The following is a 22,577-nucleotide window of genomic DNA, read 5'->3' as shown; positions in this document are numbered from 1 at the left end:
TTCTTTTTGGAAAGCATATTTAATTCACTGTTGCACAACTCAGAGGAGGTGGTGAAGAAGTCAGGAAGGCACTTATATAATGTTAACCAGGAATACTTAACAAAAAGAAGTATCTTGACATCATAAATAGTCTAGGAATATTTGAGAGGTAAAGAACTGATTCCTACTACAGCAACTTGTCAATAATGTTCAGTTTCCCATTATTGTTCACAGACCCTGAGACTGGACAAAAGGCAAAAGGGCAGGGCACAATCCTTTCCTCTGTGTTGTCAGATGCCAGAATACTATTCAGATATTCATCCTACACGATGCCAAAAATGACTGCTATTCACTGTCTGGTGAACACAGGTAACAGCTATCCCCACATACTAACAAATAGTGCTGGTCTTCAAGGCCCATCTCATCCCAGATGCTCAGACAAGATTTCTGCTGATTTTTTTTCATCTTTGGAATAAGTTTTGTTTCTCCTTTGATACAGTTTCTTCACATAAACCATCTTTTTTTTTTTTTTTTGGTACCAGGGATCAAACTCAGGAGCTTGCACTTGTGAGGCAGATGCAGTGACACTGAGCTAAATCACTGGCCCCATAAATCATCTTATCTAAAGAAAATGCCCAACTACTACTACTATCATGGACTCTGTATCAGTACCCAAAGGTTATAGTCTGATTTCTAAATTTCCTGGGTTTTTGATCATCCTTTCCCCTCCCCTATTTATCCCTCTATCTTATTCCTAACTCCTACAGTAAGGGTAACCCATGGGAAAGACAGGGTTTAGTCATTTGTGTCAGTTATTATTGATTTTTCATAAAATGGGGATGCAAATATCTGCAAAGTGAACTAAAAAATGTAAATAAGGGCAACATCAGGAGATATAGCTGCTAACAAATGTTGGAGAAGGGGTTCTGAAAGAGAATAGGATGTGAACTACTTTGAGAAAGATAATAGGGAATGACATCTGCTGTTGCCAAAGCCAAGTCTCTCAGACCTCGCAACTAAAAACAAACACTAGTAACATCCCACAGAATCTTCTTTTCTTGTCAGAGCTGGGAGTCAATACTAGGACCTCATGCTTGGATGCACTCTACCGCCGAACTACACCCCAGCTCCACCCATCGCTGGATTTTGACTGCATGATGCTACAGTGAATGCCAGCATCTTAGAATGTTGATACTGAAAGAGCTGTCCAAGATTCAAAACTGGATGGTCCAAATCCATCATTTTTCAAACTAGAAAATTGAGACCTGAAGAAAAGTGAGTAACTTTTTCTAATTAACAGTAAAGATTCCTTAAGCTGCAACACTGAGGCCAAAACTCAGATTTTCCAATCAGCAGACCACCGTTTATAGGTCTTTCCCTTTTCCTTGGTGGTGAGGCTTGGTTTTTAATGTTAGCTAAAGTCAGTACCAATGGAGCAACTGCTTTTGCTGGGACAAAAAAATAGTCTGTCCTCCTCAAGAAAGTCCAGAATGTCCATATGTGCATTCCCACAGACTTCCAGGACAAAAAAGCCCCTTACAGACCCAGCAACTGGGCAGCAACTTGCTACTAATAATGCCCAGTGGGAGTGTCTGCATCCCATCCAAGTCTGTGGTTTTTCAGGCTCTCTTTCACTGTCATCAAATAAAATTACAAATCTAATACAAGTATGTTTATATACATATTCCTTTAAAGATCAAACAAACCTCATCATGGTTTCAGGTACCCCAGTGAGAAAAATAAAGTAAAATTGCACTTTTGACCTCTCGGATTAAAGACTCCTTAAAATGAGGTTGTCCAGTCCATAGAAGAACAAACCACACATGCTGATACAATTGGCCCAGTTCCATCCTGGCCTTTATGCTCAGCAAACTCACAAGGATGACTTCTTCACAAAACACCCAAGAGGTAGGTAAATGCAACCACTCTCGTGGAAGGATATGGCACACGGGGGCCCAGGGTTGGGTGGTAGAGGTGCCTGGGACAAGGGGTAGATGATCTATAGGGGAGAGTCAGGCCTTTGGCTCTGACCATAGCACTCTCCCTTGGAGGAATAGCATTTGGCCATGATAGGAATCCCCATACATAGCAAATGTCTGCAACAGTGAGGGTGTGGAAGTAGGAGGTAAAAAGATGGTACTAGTCTAAGGTTGACACATCTAAGGAAACCTCCAGGGGAGAGCTGCCAAATGAGGCAAATCTGAGAGTAGTGAGTATGAACTAGAGGATGCTAACACATCCCCCAGGCCATGTGTGACCCCTGAGTGTCCCTGCCACACTCACTCTCAACAGGTCAAGGAATTAGGTGTTAAGGACTCATTTTATGAGAGAACCACAGCTGGACTGAAGCAATGGCAAAAGGCATAGGCAGCTCTGAGGGTTCAACTCTTCCCTGACTCACCCTTCTGCCTGAGGGAAGGGAAAGGAAACAGAGGCAACTGGGCTGCACACTCCAGCAGTTCCTACCATAGTTGCTAAGAGATGGACCCAAAAACCATAAACTTACAAACACAGGATGGAGCCCAGGCTTAGTGCCCTTTCCTCTGGAATTAAAGACCTCAGCCCTGTCCCTTTTCTTCAGGGACAATGGCTTGACAGGGAAAGCTGGTCTCTCACTGAGGTAATGAAGAATACCTGTTCAGCTCCATAGGTCGCCTTCAAGCTGAGCAGGAAAAATCCCTGCAGAAGGCATTCTGAGGACAAAGGCATTCTGAAGACAAAAGCAGGCTGATCTCTGCTTGTGGGGACATATCACAAGTTTTAAATTACATATTTCATCACATGCAACATACACACACATATACACACACAAGCACCGAACCCCACACTTCCTCATACTGACATTCTCCCAGCCCACTCAACTCCAGGTCCCAAATACTGTCCTCTGTAAACACAACAGCAGAGACTCCCACCATCCTGGCAGTCTGCTAATGATCTGAGGATGACTTCTTATCGTTAAGTGCCCCGGTAGGTGATATTGGTGAAGGTGGATGTGGCCTCTTTATAGAGTGGGTTGTTAGCCTGTGGAGAGAACAAAAGAATGTCTTATATATAGTGAACTCCTCAGTCCTTCCTTGCCCTGAATTATTTGCTGAAATAATTTTTAATTTGTTTTCATCTCATCTGAAGGGCTAAATTTCATCTGAAAGGTTTGCCCAAGATACTCTTCTCTGGGATATACTATGTATGAAACAAATACATTCTACTCACTCTTTTGCTCTTAGGGTGGTAGGAAATAAGAGGAAAGATAAAGTGGCTATCTTGCTACTATTTCTAACAGGTTAAAATCAGCCCATCCTTTTATTATTTTTTCAGCCCTCTTTGGAGATTCAAAACATTCTAGATTCTAGGATAATTCTTTAACAGCCTCTCCTATTTCCTCCTCTCATTCCTACTTTTTCTGTTGCCTTTCTCCCATTTTCCTTCATTGTGGCAATGCTGTGGAAAGTAGGCCTGAAAGAGAAATGTAGCAGGTACAGAGGATAGCATTTGCTGAAATAATTCTTAATTTGTTTTAATCTCCTCTCTTCAATCACTGCCTATACAACTCTTGCATTATTAAGAAAAAGAACAACAAAAAATGACAAATTCTGTAAGGTCAAGTAGACTTTAATGACAGCTTCAAGAGATCCAGCACATTCTTAATGTGCCTCAGAGGTTCAGGACATTATACATGGTCTTAACAGAAACATCCCAGTTTCTTGGGGCCCTTGGGTACAAAGCCTAGAGCTCACCAGAACAAACTTTCAGCCTAATCCTGAACTTTCAGGGAATCCAATGGCCCTTTGGAAAGTCCAAAAAAAAGTTAAAATGTAGAAGATGAGCCAAAGAGAATAAAATTAAATATATAAAAGTTTCTCAATAAGTGCTTCTTTAATTGAGTTAAAACAGGATAAACTGCAAGAAACATAAAAGAAAAGCCTGATTTGAAGCCACTATGTCATCATTTGAAGAGAAAGAAGAGAACAAAGTAGAATAACATCCTGTCACTATTTCTAAGAGGCTGACCTCAAATCCCCAGTACCACAAAAAAAGTATTTCTTATATTACCTAAGTCCCTCCCACAATCAAGCAAGCTACTTAATTTCTCTGCATTCCTTATCTATAAAATATGAGCAATGATACTGCCCACCACATAGGGTTGTTATAGTAATGAAATAAACGTACATGTAAAAAACATTTAGAAAGAGTTCTCTGCACATGGTAAGTCCTCAGTAAATGTTAGCTACTATTTTTTTCTATTTGCATTTAATGCTTTGGACTTCATTAATGTATGTTCATTACTATATATGTTCTCAATGTAGGTTTGCCCTGGCTCCCTCAAATGGTGAATAAGTTTCTTTTTTCATTTCTTCACAGTGTTAGAGCAGAGCTAGGTTCTATTTCTGTTTAGTCAGTACTCATGATATATCCCTTGATCACTGTGTCACTGTTTGGTAGAGGATCAAGTGATTTTCAGGAAGCTTAAAGACAATGGAACAGTCAGACCATCTCCAAATTTCTAGAACAGAGGATAATTGGGAAACTACAATGCCAGTTGCACCTGGCCACTCTAAGCATCTGCTGCTTCCACTTTAGATTCTTGAATCAAAGAGTTAAGAAAGCACCCAGATCAGCCCAGCCTCTTCTTACTGTGTCCCATTTTGCTCTGGCTCGTTCTTCCTCAAACTTAGCAAACTCTTTCCGGTCGTGGATGGTGATGAGGAGCTTCCAGATGAGCAGAGTAGCAAGGCCAATGAGAAGAATGGCTCCCATCACTGACAGCAGGACCACCAGGATGTCAGGGCCCTTGGGACACTCTGTCAGGAAGAAGAGAGCAGGAATCATTTGAACTGGCTAGGTACAGTGTCTTCTTGACAAAAGAATAAAGAATGTGACAGGCTCCTCAGGAGGCTGCAGAAGAAGGATCACAAGTTTGAGACCAGCCTGAGGAACTCAGTGAGACCCTATCTCAAAATAAAAAATAAACAAGGCTGGGGATGTAGCTCAGTGATAAAGCACTTGCATAGTGTGTATGAGCTCATGGGTTAAATCTCCAGCACTGCCAGATGAGAGACAGAGACAGAGACAGACAGATGAACTAAGGAACCAAATAGGGAGCAGTAGCAGCAATCTAAAGTGACTGCTGCCTTGGTTTGAACCTTAGCTTAACACCAACTTTGCTATGTGAACTTTGCTAAACTAACCTTTCTCGGTGTCTTGTTTCTCCATTTTTAAAATGGAGAAAATATCCACACTTATTTTAATATTTGTTATGAGGAATAATTAAATTTATTTACTCCAAACAGCGCCAGGCAGAAAATAAGTGTTCAATAAAATATCAGCTACTGTTGTTACTGGTATTCTCATACCCAGTCTTTCATTAATTTATTTGCCTGCTTCACCCCTGCAGGCATTTGTTTCTATTGCCGTGATTCCAACATTTATATTACTGAAGACTGTGAACCCAATGACTTTTTTTAGCATGCTTAGAGACCAGGAGGCCTGCCAGCTACAACAATATTTGGAGTTCTTTCCCAAAATATTTAGTCATCTAAAGTGCTAGCTAATACTGTTTAACCCCAGTCAAGAACCAAAGCAACAGAGTCAGTCACCCTTCCAAGGGTCAGGTGATTATCTAGAGCCCTGCAGAGCTCTGCTTCCCATAAACCTCAGGTGTCTGACAAGTGATCTCACTCTGGTAACAACCTCAAGTGTTATGAAACTAGGTGTTTGTATATATGGGTATTGATGAGTCTGGAGAGGAAGGCACACCTACTCTCCACAACATCTCCCACCTTCTTGCACTACAAAAAAAACCACCACAAACCAAACTAGTTATTTTCCCAACCCATCAAACTGCAACCTGTCTATAAATAAAGGAGAGCCTAGAGAGAAGCTGTAAGGTTCCAGTATCTGAATTCCCATGAATGAAAGGCCCCAGTTCTTCTGGGAAAAGTAATTATGAATTCTCCGGAAGATTTGGATAGAATTGGTCCTCAAATCTCAAAGTGAATTTCTTCAACTCTGCATGTTAGTATGGACAGGACAGGCAGAGTCACAAGAGGTCTTCAGGGGAAAACAACCTGTCACCCATCTGTATCAAGAAGGGTAGGATGTAGACTTCCTCTCTGGACCAGGCCAACCACAGTGGTGGACCTACCATGAGTGACCCAAAATCAGGAAAGCCCCAGTAGGGTTGGCAGATTTAGCAACAAAATTACTCATATAGGATGCCCAGATAAATTTGATTTTCAGATAAAAAAACAAGTTATTTTTGTTGTAACTATGTACCAAATATTGTATGAAACATACTATATTTTATCTGGCAACTCTATCTGGGAATAAAGAGGGCTCAGGGGCCAGGGATTTAGCTCAGTGGTTTCGTCACCTGCCATGCAAGCACAAGGGCCTGAGTTCGATCCCCGGTACCAAAAAAATAAAAAAATAAAATGGGCTCATCTGGAACTCATTCCATGTGGCTTATCCCCATTTGACCAATCTTAAACATTTGGCAATACTCCCTTTTCTGCCCTACAGTGGCTCAGACCTCGAAAGAGAGCACCTCAGGACCGTGAGTTGGAGAAGAGAAAGAGAATCCTTTGCTCCAGGATCCCAACTTCTGCACTCTCCTTAAAGCCAGAACCTGTGGAAATTCTTGGGAAATAGAAAGAGAGAAGAGGCAGAGCTGAATAGAAAATATGGGTCTGTGGCTAGGGTAGAGCACTTGTCTAGCATGCACAAGACTCTGGGTTCAATCCCCAGCACTGCAAAACAAAAAGGAAATATGGGTCTCTGGACTTGGGGTCCCATATCCTGATGTGAAAAAGGGGGACTACTGGCAGAGACCTTGAAAGTTATCCACCAGGGTGTATCTGTACCTTCCTGGGTTATCATCTCCTTTTTCCCCCATAACTTTAGGCAATACATTCCAGTCTCAGAATCCCAAGCCAAAAGCTTTGGGTAAGTGATTCAAAAGGAGGCACAGCATGGTTTCGCCACCTGCTGCACAAGCACAAGGACCCAAGCTCAATCCCCAGTACCAAAAAAAAAAAAAAAAAAGGAGGCACAGCAAATTGTTGTAGCAAAGAGACAAAATAATGTTAGACCCCAAAAGCAAAGACTTAATGCCCTTTTGAAATAAGAAAGGACAGAGATACAGACAGTGTATCATGCAGTATGTTAATGTGGATGGGTGGATACAAATGAAGCCATGGTCAAATCAATCCACATCTGCTTCCTGTCAGCTTTCCCTGGAATCACTAAATAAAATTAAGGTGATATCATTCTTTCTTTACCTTCTTTTTCCCATACAAATGGTAAAGGTTCTAGGAAAAACTAATAGATAATATCCCAGATGGGGACACTATGCTGTCCTCTATGGAGGAGACAACAGCACCCTGGGCAACAGAGATGTGGCAGCCCTTATGGAGACCCACACGAAATGGCTCCCATGGGTTTTCCCGCTTCCCTTTTATCACCTTCATCTCTTCCTTCCCTATGCAGCCAAAGTTTTCCTAGAAGGTATCAGGATATACATAAGCCCCCTTGTTTCCTAGGAATAATCAGTTCTACCAGTTCATTCAAACCTCATTTATTAAATATCTTCCATGGAGATGACTAAGTATAGAAACATACCATTAGAAAGATAGACATCGCTCCTAAATTCATGGAGCTTAGGATCTACTGAGCAGATGATTAAAGAAGGAATTTAATCCTGGTACAATAAAAGTCCTTCTAAAGGAAGCCCAGATGCTGTGAGAATCAAACAGAAGTACCACACCTCCTCAGTAGCAGGGAGGCTGGAGGAGGTCTTAGAAGACGTCTCAGGGGAAGTGATGTGCAAAATCAGAGGCACTCAAATAGTGGGGTATATCCCAGTTAACAGGAGCACTAGCAAAGAACAAAGAAGTAGACTTGTACAAGTAGGGCAGGGCTCAGGATTTTTTAAAAAATTAAAGTGGGGCCAGGGATTTAGCTCAGTGGTTTCGCTACCTGCCTCACAAGCACAAGGTCCCGAGTTCAATCCCTGGTACCAAAAAAGAAAATTTAAAGTGAAAGCTTATTACAGAAAAGAAGTATAGCAGGCTGCCCCATAGGCAGAGTAGATTAAGAAGCAAAGCAGGCTGCTCCATCAGCAGAAAACCCTAGAGAAAAGACAGCAGAGCTGGCTACTCAAAAGGGAGAGCACCCCAGCCCCAGGAGATAAATAGTAAAGTTGGCTACTCTATAGACACAGAGTCCCACACAAAGGAACCATTTCACTTCTATGGGGCCTCAAAGAAATGCCATTAATTGTTTATGGTTTCTTTCAAGAAGGGGTGGGGTTTCCAAACCAGGTGGAATATAGTTACTCTGCAAGGACTCTAGATTTTTTTTCTTAACAAGAGAATATACCAAAGTTTGAGGACCACTGCTCTACAGCAGGAGCCAGTATTCTGTAGCCCATGAGTAAATGCAACCTGCCACCTGTTTCTATAAATGTAGTCATGTCCATTCATTCATGTATTGTCTATGGCTGCTACAATGGCACAGATGGGTAGCCATGGCAAAGACTACATGGCTCACAAAAATTAAAATACTCGTTACCTGGCCCTTTACAGAAAAAGGCTTCCAGTCCCTAGTCTAAATGTTGATTTCAAGAAATTCCTACTTCTGTAAATGTCAAGAGACCAACTGATTTAACCTCTACCTTCAAAGATTGTTCCCATAATCACTCCCATAATTTCTTGTCCACCTCCAACATTGTATAGCCCTAACCCACTGCAATGTCATTACTGATTTATGTGTCTCTCTCACCCGAACCTGTGAGTATCACATCTGCTTTATTTACTGTTATAAGTCTCAGCACATAGCACAGTGCCCAGTATATAGTAAATATTCAAAATTATTTTCTAATGATTCACATCTTAATCAGTTGTTTAAGGAAAGAAAGGTGCTATGATTTGGATATGGTTTGGATAAGCCAGTATGATAATGTTCAGGAGATGGAATCTTTAAGGGGTGAGGCCTAAACCAAAGCAACTAAGTCACTGCTCTCAGAAGGGATTAATGTAATTCTCTTGGGACCCCAGTTAGTTTTCATAATGAAGAGTCGTTATAAAAAGAGTGAGCCTGGACTTAAAGTATAGCTCAGCAGCAGAGCACATACTTAGCACTGGTTGAATCTCTAACACCAAATAAATAAGTTAATAAATAAGAGTTATCCTGGCCCCTGAATTATTTCTTATCATGTGACTGCTTTCTCCCTCTCAAACACGCTCCCATTATGAGGCCATCTGCTATACTGTGACGTAGCCAAGGGAATCCTCACCAGAAGTTGTACCAAAGAGTCATCCAGTCTTGAAACTTCAGCCTCCAAAACTGTAAGGCAAATAAACCTCTTTTCTTTATATATTTCCTAGCCTCAGGCATTTTGTTATACAACAGAAGATGAACGAAGACCAAGGCTATGAAGGTAGCAGGGGAAGCAAAGTCTACAATATTGGAGGGTGACAAACCTGTAGTTCATCTGTGGATGGTACGGTGGACTCCTCCTGCTTCCAGAAGGCTTAAGAGTAAGCAGTAGCTTTTCATTGTTCAGGGCAGCCTTGAGACAGTGCCCCAAATCCATCACTACATTCTGCTATAAACTTACTAAAGTCAAAGCTTCCCGCCCTCCGGACTTCCTCTGCTGCAGCAGGCAAGTTGCTCATGGCAACCATCTCATTTATAGTAGAATATATGTCATGTGCTATAAGCTCCTACAATTTAAATTCCTTACTTGTTGGCATTATTACCTCAACAAATGCCATGATATATTTTTCCTTGATGATATCTATACCTACCTCCTTCTCTCCTTATCCACGTTATTTTTGTGTCTCCTTAATTAGCAAATCACCTTCTTGGTAAAATTTATATATTCCCCTCACCATAATGACTAACATCACTTTTAAGGCCAGGCTTAACCTGTTCTGTTTAACAGGGGTAATGGTTCTCTCTCCCTGGGATAGGGACAGGGCCTCTGAGTTCACTCACCTGGCTCTTCTACCACATACAGGATGGACTTTCCACTGGAGTCTTCATAGTACTGGAATCTGACAACACAATCATCCTCATTCTTATAGGTACAATTCACTGCATCTTTTCCAGAGTCCTCTGGGGTGCAGGAAAGGAGAATATGGAAAAATGAAAAGCATGTCAATTTCTGGAAGATGGGGTCTTTTCAAATCCCTATCATAAGACTTCTGGGAAAATATGACAGGAAACTCTGTGCCTGACATTAGGCACAATGCCTAGATTTGAGATGGCTATCATGCCTGGCAGTCACTGGCCCTCACTAATATATTTTGTCCCCAACAGGCCCTTTTGGTTCTTATTCCTTCCTCTGGAAGGGACATGCTATGACAATATTACACATTCTTATTCAAAGCCTGGGTCCACTACTTACCAACTGTGTCATCTTGGATATGTTATTTGATCTCAGGGAATCTCTCTTTCTTCATCTACAAAAGGAAAATTATACCCCCCTTACAGGGTTGGTGGAGAATTAAGTGGCATAAAATAGTCCCTAATCTACTGTAATTCCTAACCCTACCCTACCTTTCTGTGCTTCCTCAATGATGCTCAATAGTTTGCTCATGCAGTCCTCATAATTTTCCACTGCAGCCATCTCTCCTCTCTAATTCCCATCAGTTTTGTAGGCTTAATTCCTTCTAACCCTAAAATCTGTTATTCTGACAATGACACTGTTAGCTACCCCCACCAGTTGCACTATGTCCCATACTGGTGAAACAAGATGGGTAAAACTGATACACAATGAGATTAAACAAATGTGCCAAGATCATACAACAGGGCTAAAACATGAGTCTCAAAGCATACTAAACAGACATGAAGTCAACAAACCATCAGTACACCAGTGGTATTACAATACAAAGGAAATAGTAAAGGTTTCAGGAGTAAAGGTTTTCATCTTAATGCACCACTCTCTTCCCTGGGCAAATCAATTCTCTTGAAATCCAACTGTCTCAGTTCACAAAATTAAGATAACAACACTACCATAGTTCTACTTCCTTAGGTTGAGAGAAAATATATGTAATGAACAGGAAAGATACTTTTATAAATTTCATACAGACACGCATTTATGTTTACGATTATTGTGGTGGTGAAGGGAGTGGGAGTACTTAATGAATTAACTTATAAAACTTGCTTGATCTAAATTATAAAAATATCTCAACATTTTTATGGCCTCTCCCCTCTGAGATAATCATAGCAAACCTAGTCTCCTTCAGAGGAAAAACTGCACAAACAATCTCCAAATCACCAATTTCACCCCAGGCCCACTTCTGATATCAGTTAAAGGTCCATAGATCTGGCTCTTTTCATAACATTCTCACCGAAAGCTGACTAACTGGTTGTTTCTTACAATGTGGCTCTCACTGAAATTATGTTTCTTGCCTTCATGGGTGATTACCATCTCCCTGGTACCATCCGGTGTCTCACTAACCCAGATAACTTATCAGATGTGCTGACAACAGCAAAGATCATCTTCTTTAAAGTCAAGATGAAAAACAAATCAGAATAGTTGCAGGGAAGAGTTTTTGCTCCCCAACGCCTGTATTTGTGTCTGTTTTATTCTAGGGTGGGGAGGTTCTGGGGGCAGAGATCTAGAAAGTCAGAGGGCTCCGGATAGAGATTTTTTTTTTTTGGTACCAGGGATCGAACTCTGGTCCTTGCACTTGTGCAACAGGCAGCAAAACCACTGAGCTAAGTCCCCAGCCCTGGATAGAGATTTTGATTACAAGTTCATAAGGGTGAGGGTTTTCCTCTACAGTAGCCAAACTTTAAGCTAAAGACTGGACATCATTTACCATTCTTAATAAAGTAAACTTGGCAAATGCATACCAGCCAACTAAGCTAAGATAATCACAATCATAGACAACCTCTTTCCAGCTCTTTGGCTCAGATTCTTCTGTAAAATGAGGGTACATTATCTTTCTTTCCTGACAGGCAGTGAAGTTAGGGTTGCCTAATTTATACACCCTTTACAAGTTGCACACAAGATCTTGCTGAGTCTGTGGGCTCCAGGAAAGCAGAAGGACTGAAGAACACATTAGTAAGGGTAAAGGCGAACTCTCTGGAGAGCCAGACTTCACCACGTGCCCACCATGCATCAGGCTTGCTCAACATTTCCGGATATGGGAATTTCTCTTCCATTTAATAGATGGGAGTTGGATAGGTTCTGAACTTGAACTGGAAACATTTAGAACCTAGGTAGGGTTCATGTGACCCTAAGACCTCCTGAACTTACTAAGCTCTTTCACAGGCTCGATCTCATCACGGCAGTAACGGCTGCAGGTGTTTTTCTCATGTAAGTCTCCCCGGTTAAACTTCTTACACTCCACACACTCCCTAAGGGCAAGAGGAAACATCAAAGAAGGCAAAGAATAAGCAGGCCTAAGCACATCCTAGTCTAACTCTGACCTCCACGCATAAAAAAAAGCTGTTCCATTTCAGTAAAATCAAAACACCTGTAGCATGAAGTTCAGGAGTGGAGTGCCCTCCTCACCCACAGAGAGGACCTGGCAGCCAAAGGCCTCTAGATCCTTCATTAAGCTTCTTCATGTCCTATCTGGGGCTGTGACAGGACAGTGAACCCCATACACTTCTGGGAGCCTTAAAGTCACAATCAGTCACATGTAAAATGAAAATTTTATTTAAAAATTACTAAGATTTTCAAGACAATGACAGTAGTGCATTTAAACAAGCATGAGGCCCTTCCAAGTATGGAGTCTTGTACAGCTTCCCAGGTTGCATGCCCGTGGATCCAGCTCCACTTAAAGCAGTAGGAGGAATGGCAGAGCCACAGACTTGGGTAAAAGGGGCTTCTCTGATCCCCAAGCAGGTAAAGGTTACACTAGAGAAATATCCCTGTGCCATATAATGTCCTCCATAACTCTAGCCCCTGCACCTCCTACAGGATCACATCAGCCCTGAAATATTCCAGAGAATATCTGGTTTAGCCTTCCAACTCTGAGGGATTCAGACTGTCACTCTTAGGGCTGGGGATTTAGCTCAGTGGTTCCGGTGTCTGCCTCAGAATGTCACTCTAGGAAAGTTTTCTCCAATTGGAAGCCAGTTGGTACTACCTTGGCCTTTCACAGTTGGCACTACCTCCAACTTTCCCAAAGTTTTTGTTAGAAAGGGGAAAGAAGCCATTTGGCTGGAGGAGATTCAGAAATCTTCAGAGTTGGGGATTCTAGTGCAGTGATTCTAGTCCTCTGGCTCCCAGCCTCCCTCCTCTCTCCAAATCACCAACTCACTTCTTAAAGGTGCAGGCATCTGGACAGGTGGGACACCTCTCACAGGTGTCTCCATAGGATCCAGGCTGGATGCAGACACAGCTGCCACATTCACACTTGCCTCGGCCGCTGCACAGCAGCCCATTGCTGGACATGCAGGTGTCAGTGCGCGTGGTACAGTTGCAGTAGTAGCCAGTCCAGTCAGAGTCGCACAGGCAGTCCCCACAGCTGCACTGGCCATGGCCTGCAAGCACACAGTCCAAGAAGTGCATAGGATGAAGAGACCTCAGTCCCATAACAACAAGCTACAAGGTCCCACCCCACTCTCCCAATCAGATAGATAATAATCCTCCACGTTGGTAAGGAGCTTGCTCTTTACCAGGGGACCCCTCTCCATGTGGACAAACTCAGATTTCTAGGTGTGTCAAGGTGTGGAAGGATTTGGTCCAAGTCACTGTAGAGCAAAAGAGTCTCGGGATCTGTCCAGACCTCCCTCTTTCCTTCTCTCTCTTCTGAATCATTCTACCTTCTCAGCTTGCCAGCTTCAATCCAAGGACTAGAAGTCAGCTTTTTAGCCCAGAAGGCAGGCACAGTACTAAGCCACAGTCTGTATCTACACAAGGCATTTGGGATCCTTGACAATGTGGCCTGATGATGGCAAAAGAGTTCCTAGGCCCCTTGTAACCTGAAAAGATTGCTCCCTTCCCTGACCTGACGTGATCTGACCTGAGAGGCCTTCTGTTGCCATCATCTATCCTCTCCCAGTTGGGTTAAACAGCAACATAGCTTTTAGTTTGGACAAGATGGCCCCTCCTACTAACAAACCAGCTACCAATGTCCATTATTCCACTTCTCAAATCAGCTAGGTGTCACTTTGTAAGGTGAGAGGCTGGGCTCTGGGCAAGTGTACACAAGACAAGAAACCTGCACTATAGCAGGTGGAGGAGCAGAGAGGTCTGAGAACAGGGTTGTGCCCAATGCCTGGGAAGGAAATGTATAAACACTGTTCCAGATGCATAGGTAGCTGGGGTGAAGCATCACAAGGACAGACAGAAGCTGCCAAGAGCTCATAGAGTCAGCCAATGAAGCCACGAAGGACAGAGAACAGATATAGCCTACCTCCCAGCTGGCTGAGGAAGTTAACACGTTCCTGCCAACTTGAACCATCAGTGGTATATGCATGACTATCCCATCAGGCAACTTGTACTACCCCTTGACATAGTCATGCATCTACCACGGGTGATTTAGAGCCACCCAGCAGCAAGACATGAATTACATTCCCATCAAAAACATGTTAAATAAATCCTGTGAATTCCAGAGGGAAAAGACAGCACAGAAGCTAAATGAAAAAAGAGATTTTCCTGCAGTAGAGACCATCATTAGCAATGATCTTACATAGCCCAATGGCCTCCAACAAGCCTCTGATGGCTCATTCATATTCCTGCCTTCAGACTCAAAAGTTGCAGAAATATCCTGGTTATCTTCTCAAACTGACATCATTAAATCACATATGGCCCAGTAGAGCAGCCTTGGAAAGCATCTATTTTCTATTTTTCAAACCAACCAAGGAAGTAAATATTCCCAGTAGAAAGTAATGCCTACAATAGCAATGGTAATGTTCATGAACATTTGTTGAGCATTTAATACGTGCCATGCACTGTGCCAAGTTCTTTAGTAGTATGTTGTTCTATCTGTTTCTCAAACTTGGCACTTTTTGATATTTTGGGCCAGACAGTTCTTTGTTGTGGGGTGCTGTCCTGTATGCTGCAGAATAGCATCCTTGCACTATACCATCCTATCAGTAGCATCCTTTCAGGTATGACAATCGAAGTCATCAGACATTGCCAAATGTCCCCCATGAGGCAAAATATCTCCTTCTTTTCAGTCGAGAACCAATTTTTTTTCTTTGTAAGAGGGATTGAACTTAGGACCTTGAGCTTGCCAGGCAGGCCCTGGAAGAACCAATTTTAAAATATCAGTCAACATTATCAGCCACTCACATGCTTAAAACCCTGCAAAGACTCCACACTGCCTCAAGTCCAAAGTCCTGAGCAAATATTCAAGTGTTTTACAAAGTGCTCTACCTGCTTCATTGCCCACCTCACATTTCCACATATTAGCTACCACACAGGGCCATCTTCTCCACTATCCTTATATCCAGGGGCTCATGCTTAGAATGAACTACCCCCCCAAGAATGTCCTTACCCCTACCTAGAATGTCCTTTCATCCTGTGACCGCTACCAAACTCCTACTCAAATGTTCCTTCCTCTCAGTAAGTTTTTCTTTAAAACCCTACTCAAATATTCCATCTTCTTAGTAACTTTTTCTGACTTTCTCAGGCAGAATCAAGTGTCTGCTCATGTGTTCTCGAAGCACATTATATCTACTTCCTTTTCTACTCTTATTTTATGGCCATTTGCTTGCTTATCTATTTCTAAATTGTGAGCTCCTTGATAAAAGAGAACATGCCATATTAATAGTAGCATGAAATGTGGTATACAGTAGGCATACAATTCATGTTTGCTCACTTATACATTCATTCAACAAATATTTATTGAGTTCATTCCACATGCAGGGCAGAGGAGATTCAGCAGTGAACTGTAGGACAAAGTTCCTATTATTATGGAGCCTACAGTCTACACATGCATTCACCTATATGTGCCCTGTGTTATGCTATTATAGTACTGCAAAGAGCTGTCATCCCTGGTGTGGAACATTATTTACTTTAGTATCTACCTGAGTGCAGTAGTGGGACAGACCCAGAACTTGGGGATCATGCTGCATAAAGGCAGTCCTTAACTCACAATGCTGTATCCCCCTAATACTCATTTAACAAGGCTTTAAAAGTTGGCTCCTAAACCCTGCAGGTGATTCATTCTCCAGAACACTGAATCAGGAAGAAGACAATGCATAATAAAAATCTGATTGCCAATCAAAGGAAAGGCAGGGGGCAAAGGGGAAGTAACCTAAATTGGTCTAGAAGCTACATCACTGTGACTACTCCTCTGAGAAGATGGAGGAGAGGGGTGATACAAAGCCAGGCTCACACAGCAACTAGCTGGCATCTACTGCTCCCAGCAACTCCAATGGGTCCAACAGCTAGTGTCTCTTGGCCACTATGAGTCCCTCTGCCTGTGACCTCACCACCTTCTTCTAGTAACCACATTGGCATTCAAGGCTCAAACACACCAAAATTAAACAAACAATAAGGCTCAATCACACCTTTGCTGCTTTAGAAAGAAATGGCTGTTTCCCAGGAAGCCTGAGGAGCAGAAGCCTAGCACCCCAGCTGCCAAGTATATCTAGAGATTAAGGATATCGGGCTGGAGGAAGATAGAGAAAGTATAAAGGCTCTGAGTTTTAGGTTAGGTTCCCTACATATACAACTTTCAGTAATTCCTGTTCCAGTTATTATAGACAGCTAAATTCGGTAGAAATATTATAAGCAGTCAGGAAGGGCTAGGCCCTTGACGGAGTCAGTGCAGAAGATAAGAACTCATTACAACCATGGCTGGAGGCACATTCAGTAAAAGCCAACCCTCAAGATAAAGATGGAATGACTAAGCCTACATACCCCCCTGAGGGATAAACAATATACTATAATTGGTATTACCTGGTCCAATAAAGTCTAGAGATAGGCATCAGTCAGCTGAGTGGGTGACCAGGACCTCCTGACTGATCTCTTCCAAAAAAGGTCCTTATTCATTCCTTGTACACTCACTGTGAGCTGTTTCCCCACTGGATCAATAGTACCTAAGCAGCTATACTTGTAATCTTTTGTTTGATCATAATTTTGTCTCATGTTGTACCCACCCCGTGATTTGGGACTATAAAACTTCCTGTGTAAAGTGGGCTCATTGGCAACCCACTTGGGTCCCCTCCTGTCTCTCAGGAGCTATAGCTCTCTCCCTCAATAGAATTCATTCTTCAAGGGCCAGGGATTTAGCTCAGTGGCACTGCGCCTGTCTCACAAGCACAAGATCCTGAGTTTGATCCCCAGTACCAAGGGAAAAAAGAAAGAATTCATTTTCAGTTTTGGGGAACACAAACTCGGCATGTCTGACATCTAACAGGTTGAGATTTATATTATTTCCTCTATATCATTTGGAGGTCCTATATCACAGTGGCTTTCTGGGGAAGTGGACAGGAGGGAGGGATGCAGTCTATGGAAACAATCACAAGTCAGCAAGAACGTAATCTCAGACAGAGACTGCCTTCAGCCTAATTCCACAGTGGGCTCTAGACCAAGAATAGCACCACAGAGGTAGGCCCACCTTGAGGTAAAGGGACTGGCCTTGTGTAACCCTGGTCCTTCACTCATTGGTCAGCATCTGAGAGGAAGGGAGCTCCTATCAGCCAAGGGCCAGTCTCCAAAGCAGGGGCAGCTGTGAGCCTTTATCAGCCAAGCCTCACAGCACAGTGGGATCCCACAGGGTCTACTATGCCCTACTTTTGCCCATGGCTCGTGGACAAGGAAAGACTGACACCACAGAGTCCTGGCCACACCAGAGCCCTCGGCCTCCTCAGAAACTCTTGTCCCACAGTGTTTTCTTTATGAGGCAAAACAAAGTGATCTTTGACAAGATGATCTGCCAGGCCAGCCAGGAAGTAAGGCTGGGAGTGGAAGTGACCCCAAGCCCTGGCACCGTCAGCCCTTAAAAGGAAGCCACAGTGTGGTAATGTCAGAGGATTGGTACCCTCCCAGCAGAAGGGAGGTCAAGCCTGGGTTCAGAGGAAAGTTAGAAGCGGGGAGGGGGCCAAAATGAAAAAGAATGAAAGACAAGGAGTAGGGAAGAAGGAATCCAGCTGGGGAAGGGAGAGAGAAGAGTGTGTTTCAGGTCAGAGGGGACGCCATCACTCTTCCTGCATAGCTAGACTTCTGGCCTCACCCTTCTCTTCTGCTCTCCTCTGGGAACTACCCTCCTTTAGGAACCAGACTCCTCCATGTAGCTGCCCAGATCTCCCCCTCCACCATGAATTTATCTCCGGAAGAAACCTGTAAGACTCCCCTAGGTCACCTCATTTCTGAGACCTGGCAGATTTTGCCTCATGATGTGAATTACCCTTAGGTAAGTTAATGAAAGGCAAAACTCTTATGAGTTTCCAGCCTACATGACTACTGCACAGAATCTGGCTCAAAGGAACAAAGGATGCTCAATCCATCTGTGTTCATGAATGCAGCCAGTGGGAAAGTACATTGAGGAAAAGGACACACTCCCTGATGTGTAAGGCAGGGTGCTGACAGAGGGCAGCCTCAGACAATACCTAAAGTAGCGAGGGAGTAGGTTGAGTAACCAGCTGCTATGCTTAGATGCCAGGGGCTAGAGAAATACCACTCCTGCCTCATGAACCCTTTCTTGTGGCAAAGAACAGGACATGGGATCATCAGCTCTGGTGAAGGACAATGACAAGCTGGGCTACAGCTCTGAGAGGTCAGGAATCATATGGACTGAATGCCAGCACAGAGGAAGCACTCCATGATTGTGTGCCCCTGAGTTCTGTCACTGAGGATGTAATGACAGCAACACAGGATCCAGACGTGAGGCCACTGGGCACCAGACACCCTGGGAAGCAGTGGTGGAGTGGGGCTGCTTCAGCTGCCTGAGTTCCCCCAAGATGACAGTGGAGTGCTGAGGATGAGCTATTCTTGCACCGCCAGGGGCAGGAACTAGGGATGGTATGCAGGCAGCTAGTTTTCTTTGGTAGCCTCAGTGGGGCCGACAACCAAAGGAAACATGCTCTGTCTGGGAACCCTCTCACCAGCCCAGGAACAATCAGGTCTTGGAGTAGTGGGGGCAGGGGCACCCCCAACAGGCTATCTGTAGGCTTCTCCTAGGGAAACCCCTTCCCCCTCAGTCCCAACCTTCTCCTCTAGGGGCTCCTGCTCCAAACTCAGCCGTTTCCTCTGGTACTGTGAATATGACACAAATACTATTAAATATTAAAATGAGCTGAAATCCCTACTGTGCCCCCCAATTCAAACTGCTGTTGTGAACCTGATCTCTCTCTCCTCTGCTCTAATACTGATATCACTTTTCCTCCAAACTGTCTCTCAAATTGTGTTGGCATAAATGTTGCAGATAATAAACTACTTTCTATTTTGAGGGCATTAGATTCATCCTTCTAATTGAGCTTTTTTAAGAGCTGATTTAGTGTTAAAGTAAGCATCTTTGTCAATTGGCTCAGGTGGTTAAACTCCAATGCAAATGAAGTCAAACTGGATCATGGATTATCATATAGAGCAATTATAATCTCTTTGTTTAGTTGGTCACATAATGCACCCATAACCCAGTTCCAACTAACTTGCAAATGTCTGAAGACTGTATTTGACAAGAGAGATTCAACTACAGTGATTATGGCCCAGCAAATACCTATGTCCAGGGCCGGGGATTTAGCTCAGTGGCACCTCGCCTGCCTCACAAGCACCAGGTCGAGTTCGATCCCCAGTACCAAAAAAAAAAAAACCCTCTGTCCAGAGCCCAAGTAAAAATCCGTAATACCCATTTGCCCTCTGAGAGTGTTGTCGATATGACTGCAGCTAAAGATTACGTTAGCATTATTTCAACTTCTAGCTGGAGAAATATCTCATCAGGGATCTCTGGACAAGGAGAAATCAGTTTGAGATTAACAGTAGGCTTTAAGATCTTACTGAATTTTGTTGTAAGAGGAACAATTCAGCATCCTACAGGTAAAAGGACTCAAAATTATAATCCCCATGATATACACAACAACTCTCTATGACAATGCTATCCTTTCTGCTATGTTGAAAAGTTCTATACCTACGCAATCCATTATGGTAGTCACAAGCCATATGTGGATATTTACCAACTAAAGAACTGAATTTTTAATTTTTTCTATCTTAATTTAAATAGCTATATCTGACTAGTGACTACCCTATGGGACAACACAGATCTAGAATCAAAAAAGTAATACTAGTACCAATAGTAACTACAGGAGTAACAAAATAGGGCTAACATTTAATAAGAGCATACCATTTTCCAGACATTGTTCTAAGTATATTAGCTCATTAAATAGGCTTCAATGTCTTATATATACACTATATACTTAGTCTATAGTATATATACTATATTTACTGTCTCGTAATAAAATGTAAAATTTTACTTTACTATAAAGTAAACTATACTATACTATAAAGTACTGTAAACTTTACTATACATTCTGACCTCATATATCTTCTTTCTATCAGCACTAAAATCTTAGTCACCGTCAGCAATTTTTTTAGTGAAAAAATATATTAGTCCTTTTATTTAAAAAGACTAGGAATTTAAAACATTAGCAGAGTAGGCAAAGGAAAGGTAAGAAAAAAATCACTTCTTCACCTTGATGGTTCCCACTCCCTTCAACCCTCAGTTTAGCTTCCATCTACCCCACCAGCAAGGGAAAAGATCAATTTCTCTCCCTTTTTCATTTCTGTTTTTCTGCCTTTGAAACAGAATAACATCTCCTCCACTTGCCCAGCTCGAGCCCTTGCCTATGTTTCCAGGACTAAAGTGTGAGTATGCATGACCACCGGGCTATGTGTGCACTCAGAGCATGCATTTCTACTCACCTGAGCACATCTCCCCCTTGTAGCGGACACAGGAGAAGTCATCACACTCACAGTACTTGCCCGTGATCTTGCCAAAGTCACTGCTATGGCAGAGGCACTGGCCACAGAGGCACTCGCCCCGCTGGCTGCAGACGGGCTGGCCTTTCTTGGGGCTGCACTCATCCTGCTGAGAGGGCCGATAGTCCTCTTCAGAGCACTCACACTGGGACCCCAGCCAACCAGGCCCACAGCGGCACACCCCACACTCGAAGGTTCCATTGCCATTGTTGCAGTGGCGGCTGTAAGGTTCAGCATAGGACTGGCAAGTGCAGTCGCAATCAAAAGTGACCTGGATGGTGAGGCTGTCCTTGAAGCCCACAGGCTTGATGGTGAAGGATTTCTCCTTCTCTTGGGGGCAGCCACGCACCTTGGCCTCGATGCTGAAGCTCACCTGGTTGGAAAGCGAGATGGCATTCAGACCCAAGTGGGTCCAGTCAACACTCCAAACCAGAGGAAAAGAAGCTGCTCCCTGCTCTGTCAAGGAACACCTAGGGTGGGTATCTAATCCTCCTGCAATCTGGAATTCCCCAGCCTTCTTACTACCAAGCAAAACAAAACTGGCATAGCTGTGATATATTTGGCTGGACACAGAGACATAGTTACCGTTGAGAAATAGAAGGCTGTTTTTATTCCACATGTAAAATGAACGAGTTGAAACAAAATAGAATCTGTGATCTTGTGAACACTCTGCTCAAACCAACTAAGCTAGCTGGAATGATCACTTAATATCAGCAAGATACACAAACCACTGTGTTGCATACACAATGCCACAGAGTGGACAACCATAAGCTGAGGACGTACTATTCAATTTCCACATAACATTTCATCACAGGACATTCCGGGCTGCCATACCACCACCCCCAGTGCCCAGGAGGACAGCTGCCCCGAGCCCAGAGAAGGGGAACTTTCCAGGCCACTGTATCACCACGCCCAGTGCCTAGGAGCAGAGCTGCCCCCACTGCAGAGGAGGTGAACTTTCCGGGCAGCCATACCACTGCCCCCAGTGAAAAGGAGGTGAGCCACAAGGATGCCAGCATCACACATCCCTCCCCTCCCACCCCCACTGAAATGAGCAGACACTTAAACAAGTCTCAAAACCAGACCCCCAGATCACCTAAAGCAACCCCAAAGGGAAACAAGATGTATCAATCTCAAACTCAACCACATGGACTCACTGAACTGGCAAAAAAAGAGGATCTCGAAAAATGAAATCAGAAATAACAATAATAACAATAATAATAATTCTGAGGTAACGGCAGAGATTGTGCCCATAGTGCAAGACATGATTAATAAATCTAGAGAGGACACAGATAAAAAAATAGAGGAGCTGAGGAACATGATGGAATCCCAACACAGGAAACAAATGGAATCCATAAAACAGATCCAAACAGATTTCCAGGACATTAAAAACTCCACTGAAAGTTTACACATCAAAATGGGCCAATGTGAGGACAGAATTTCAGAAATAGAAGATAAGATTGCAATTAATCACCAGGGAAAGAAAAATTTCTTTAAAATAGTAAGGGACCATGCAAAATTAATCCAGCAGTTGCTAGACGATGCAAAGAAGAATAACATAAGACTGATCAGAGACAATGAAGAGACAGGAGAGAGTGTAGACAATGTAAAAAAAAACTGTTTATAGAAGTGATAGCAGAAAACTTCCCAGGCAGGGAAAAAGAACTTGATATACAGATAAATGAGGCATATAGGACTCCAACTAGCCTTG

At 43.1% G+C, this 22,577-nt stretch overlaps 1 protein-coding gene across 4 annotated transcripts in view; it reads right to left on the bottom strand.

Annotated features, from left to right (window-relative positions):
* The window catches only part of Itgb3 (integrin subunit beta 3), a 57,478-nt gene continuing 34,901 nt past the window's right edge, over positions 1-22,577 (bottom strand). For all 4 annotated transcript variants that reach the window (XM_004868642.4, XM_087203945.1, XM_087203944.1 and 1 more), the window contains 6 exons: positions 20,810-21,239; positions 13,260-13,482; positions 12,248-12,348; positions 9,976-10,095; positions 4,612-4,778; positions 1-3,000 (listed from right to left, as the gene is read on the bottom strand). In XM_004868642.4, coding sequence (XP_004868699.1) covers positions 2,935-3,000; positions 4,612-4,778; positions 9,976-10,095; positions 12,248-12,348; positions 13,260-13,482; positions 20,810-21,239 — 1,107 coding nt within the window. In that variant the 3' untranslated portion in view covers positions 1-2,934. The remainder of the gene's footprint in view (positions 3,001-4,611; positions 4,779-9,975; positions 10,096-12,247; positions 12,349-13,259; positions 13,483-20,809; positions 21,240-22,577) is intronic.

This window comes from Heterocephalus glaber, unplaced genomic scaffold (genome assembly GCF_053883595.1).
Source record: "Heterocephalus glaber isolate CG9 unplaced genomic scaffold, H.glaber_assembly_v1.0 deba00001813, whole genome shotgun sequence".
In the NCBI taxonomy this organism is placed as follows: Eukaryota; Metazoa; Chordata; class Mammalia; order Rodentia; family Bathyergidae; genus Heterocephalus; species Heterocephalus glaber.
The sequence above is the reverse complement of the archived record's forward strand: the minus strand, read 5'-3'. Positions and strand labels throughout refer to the sequence as shown.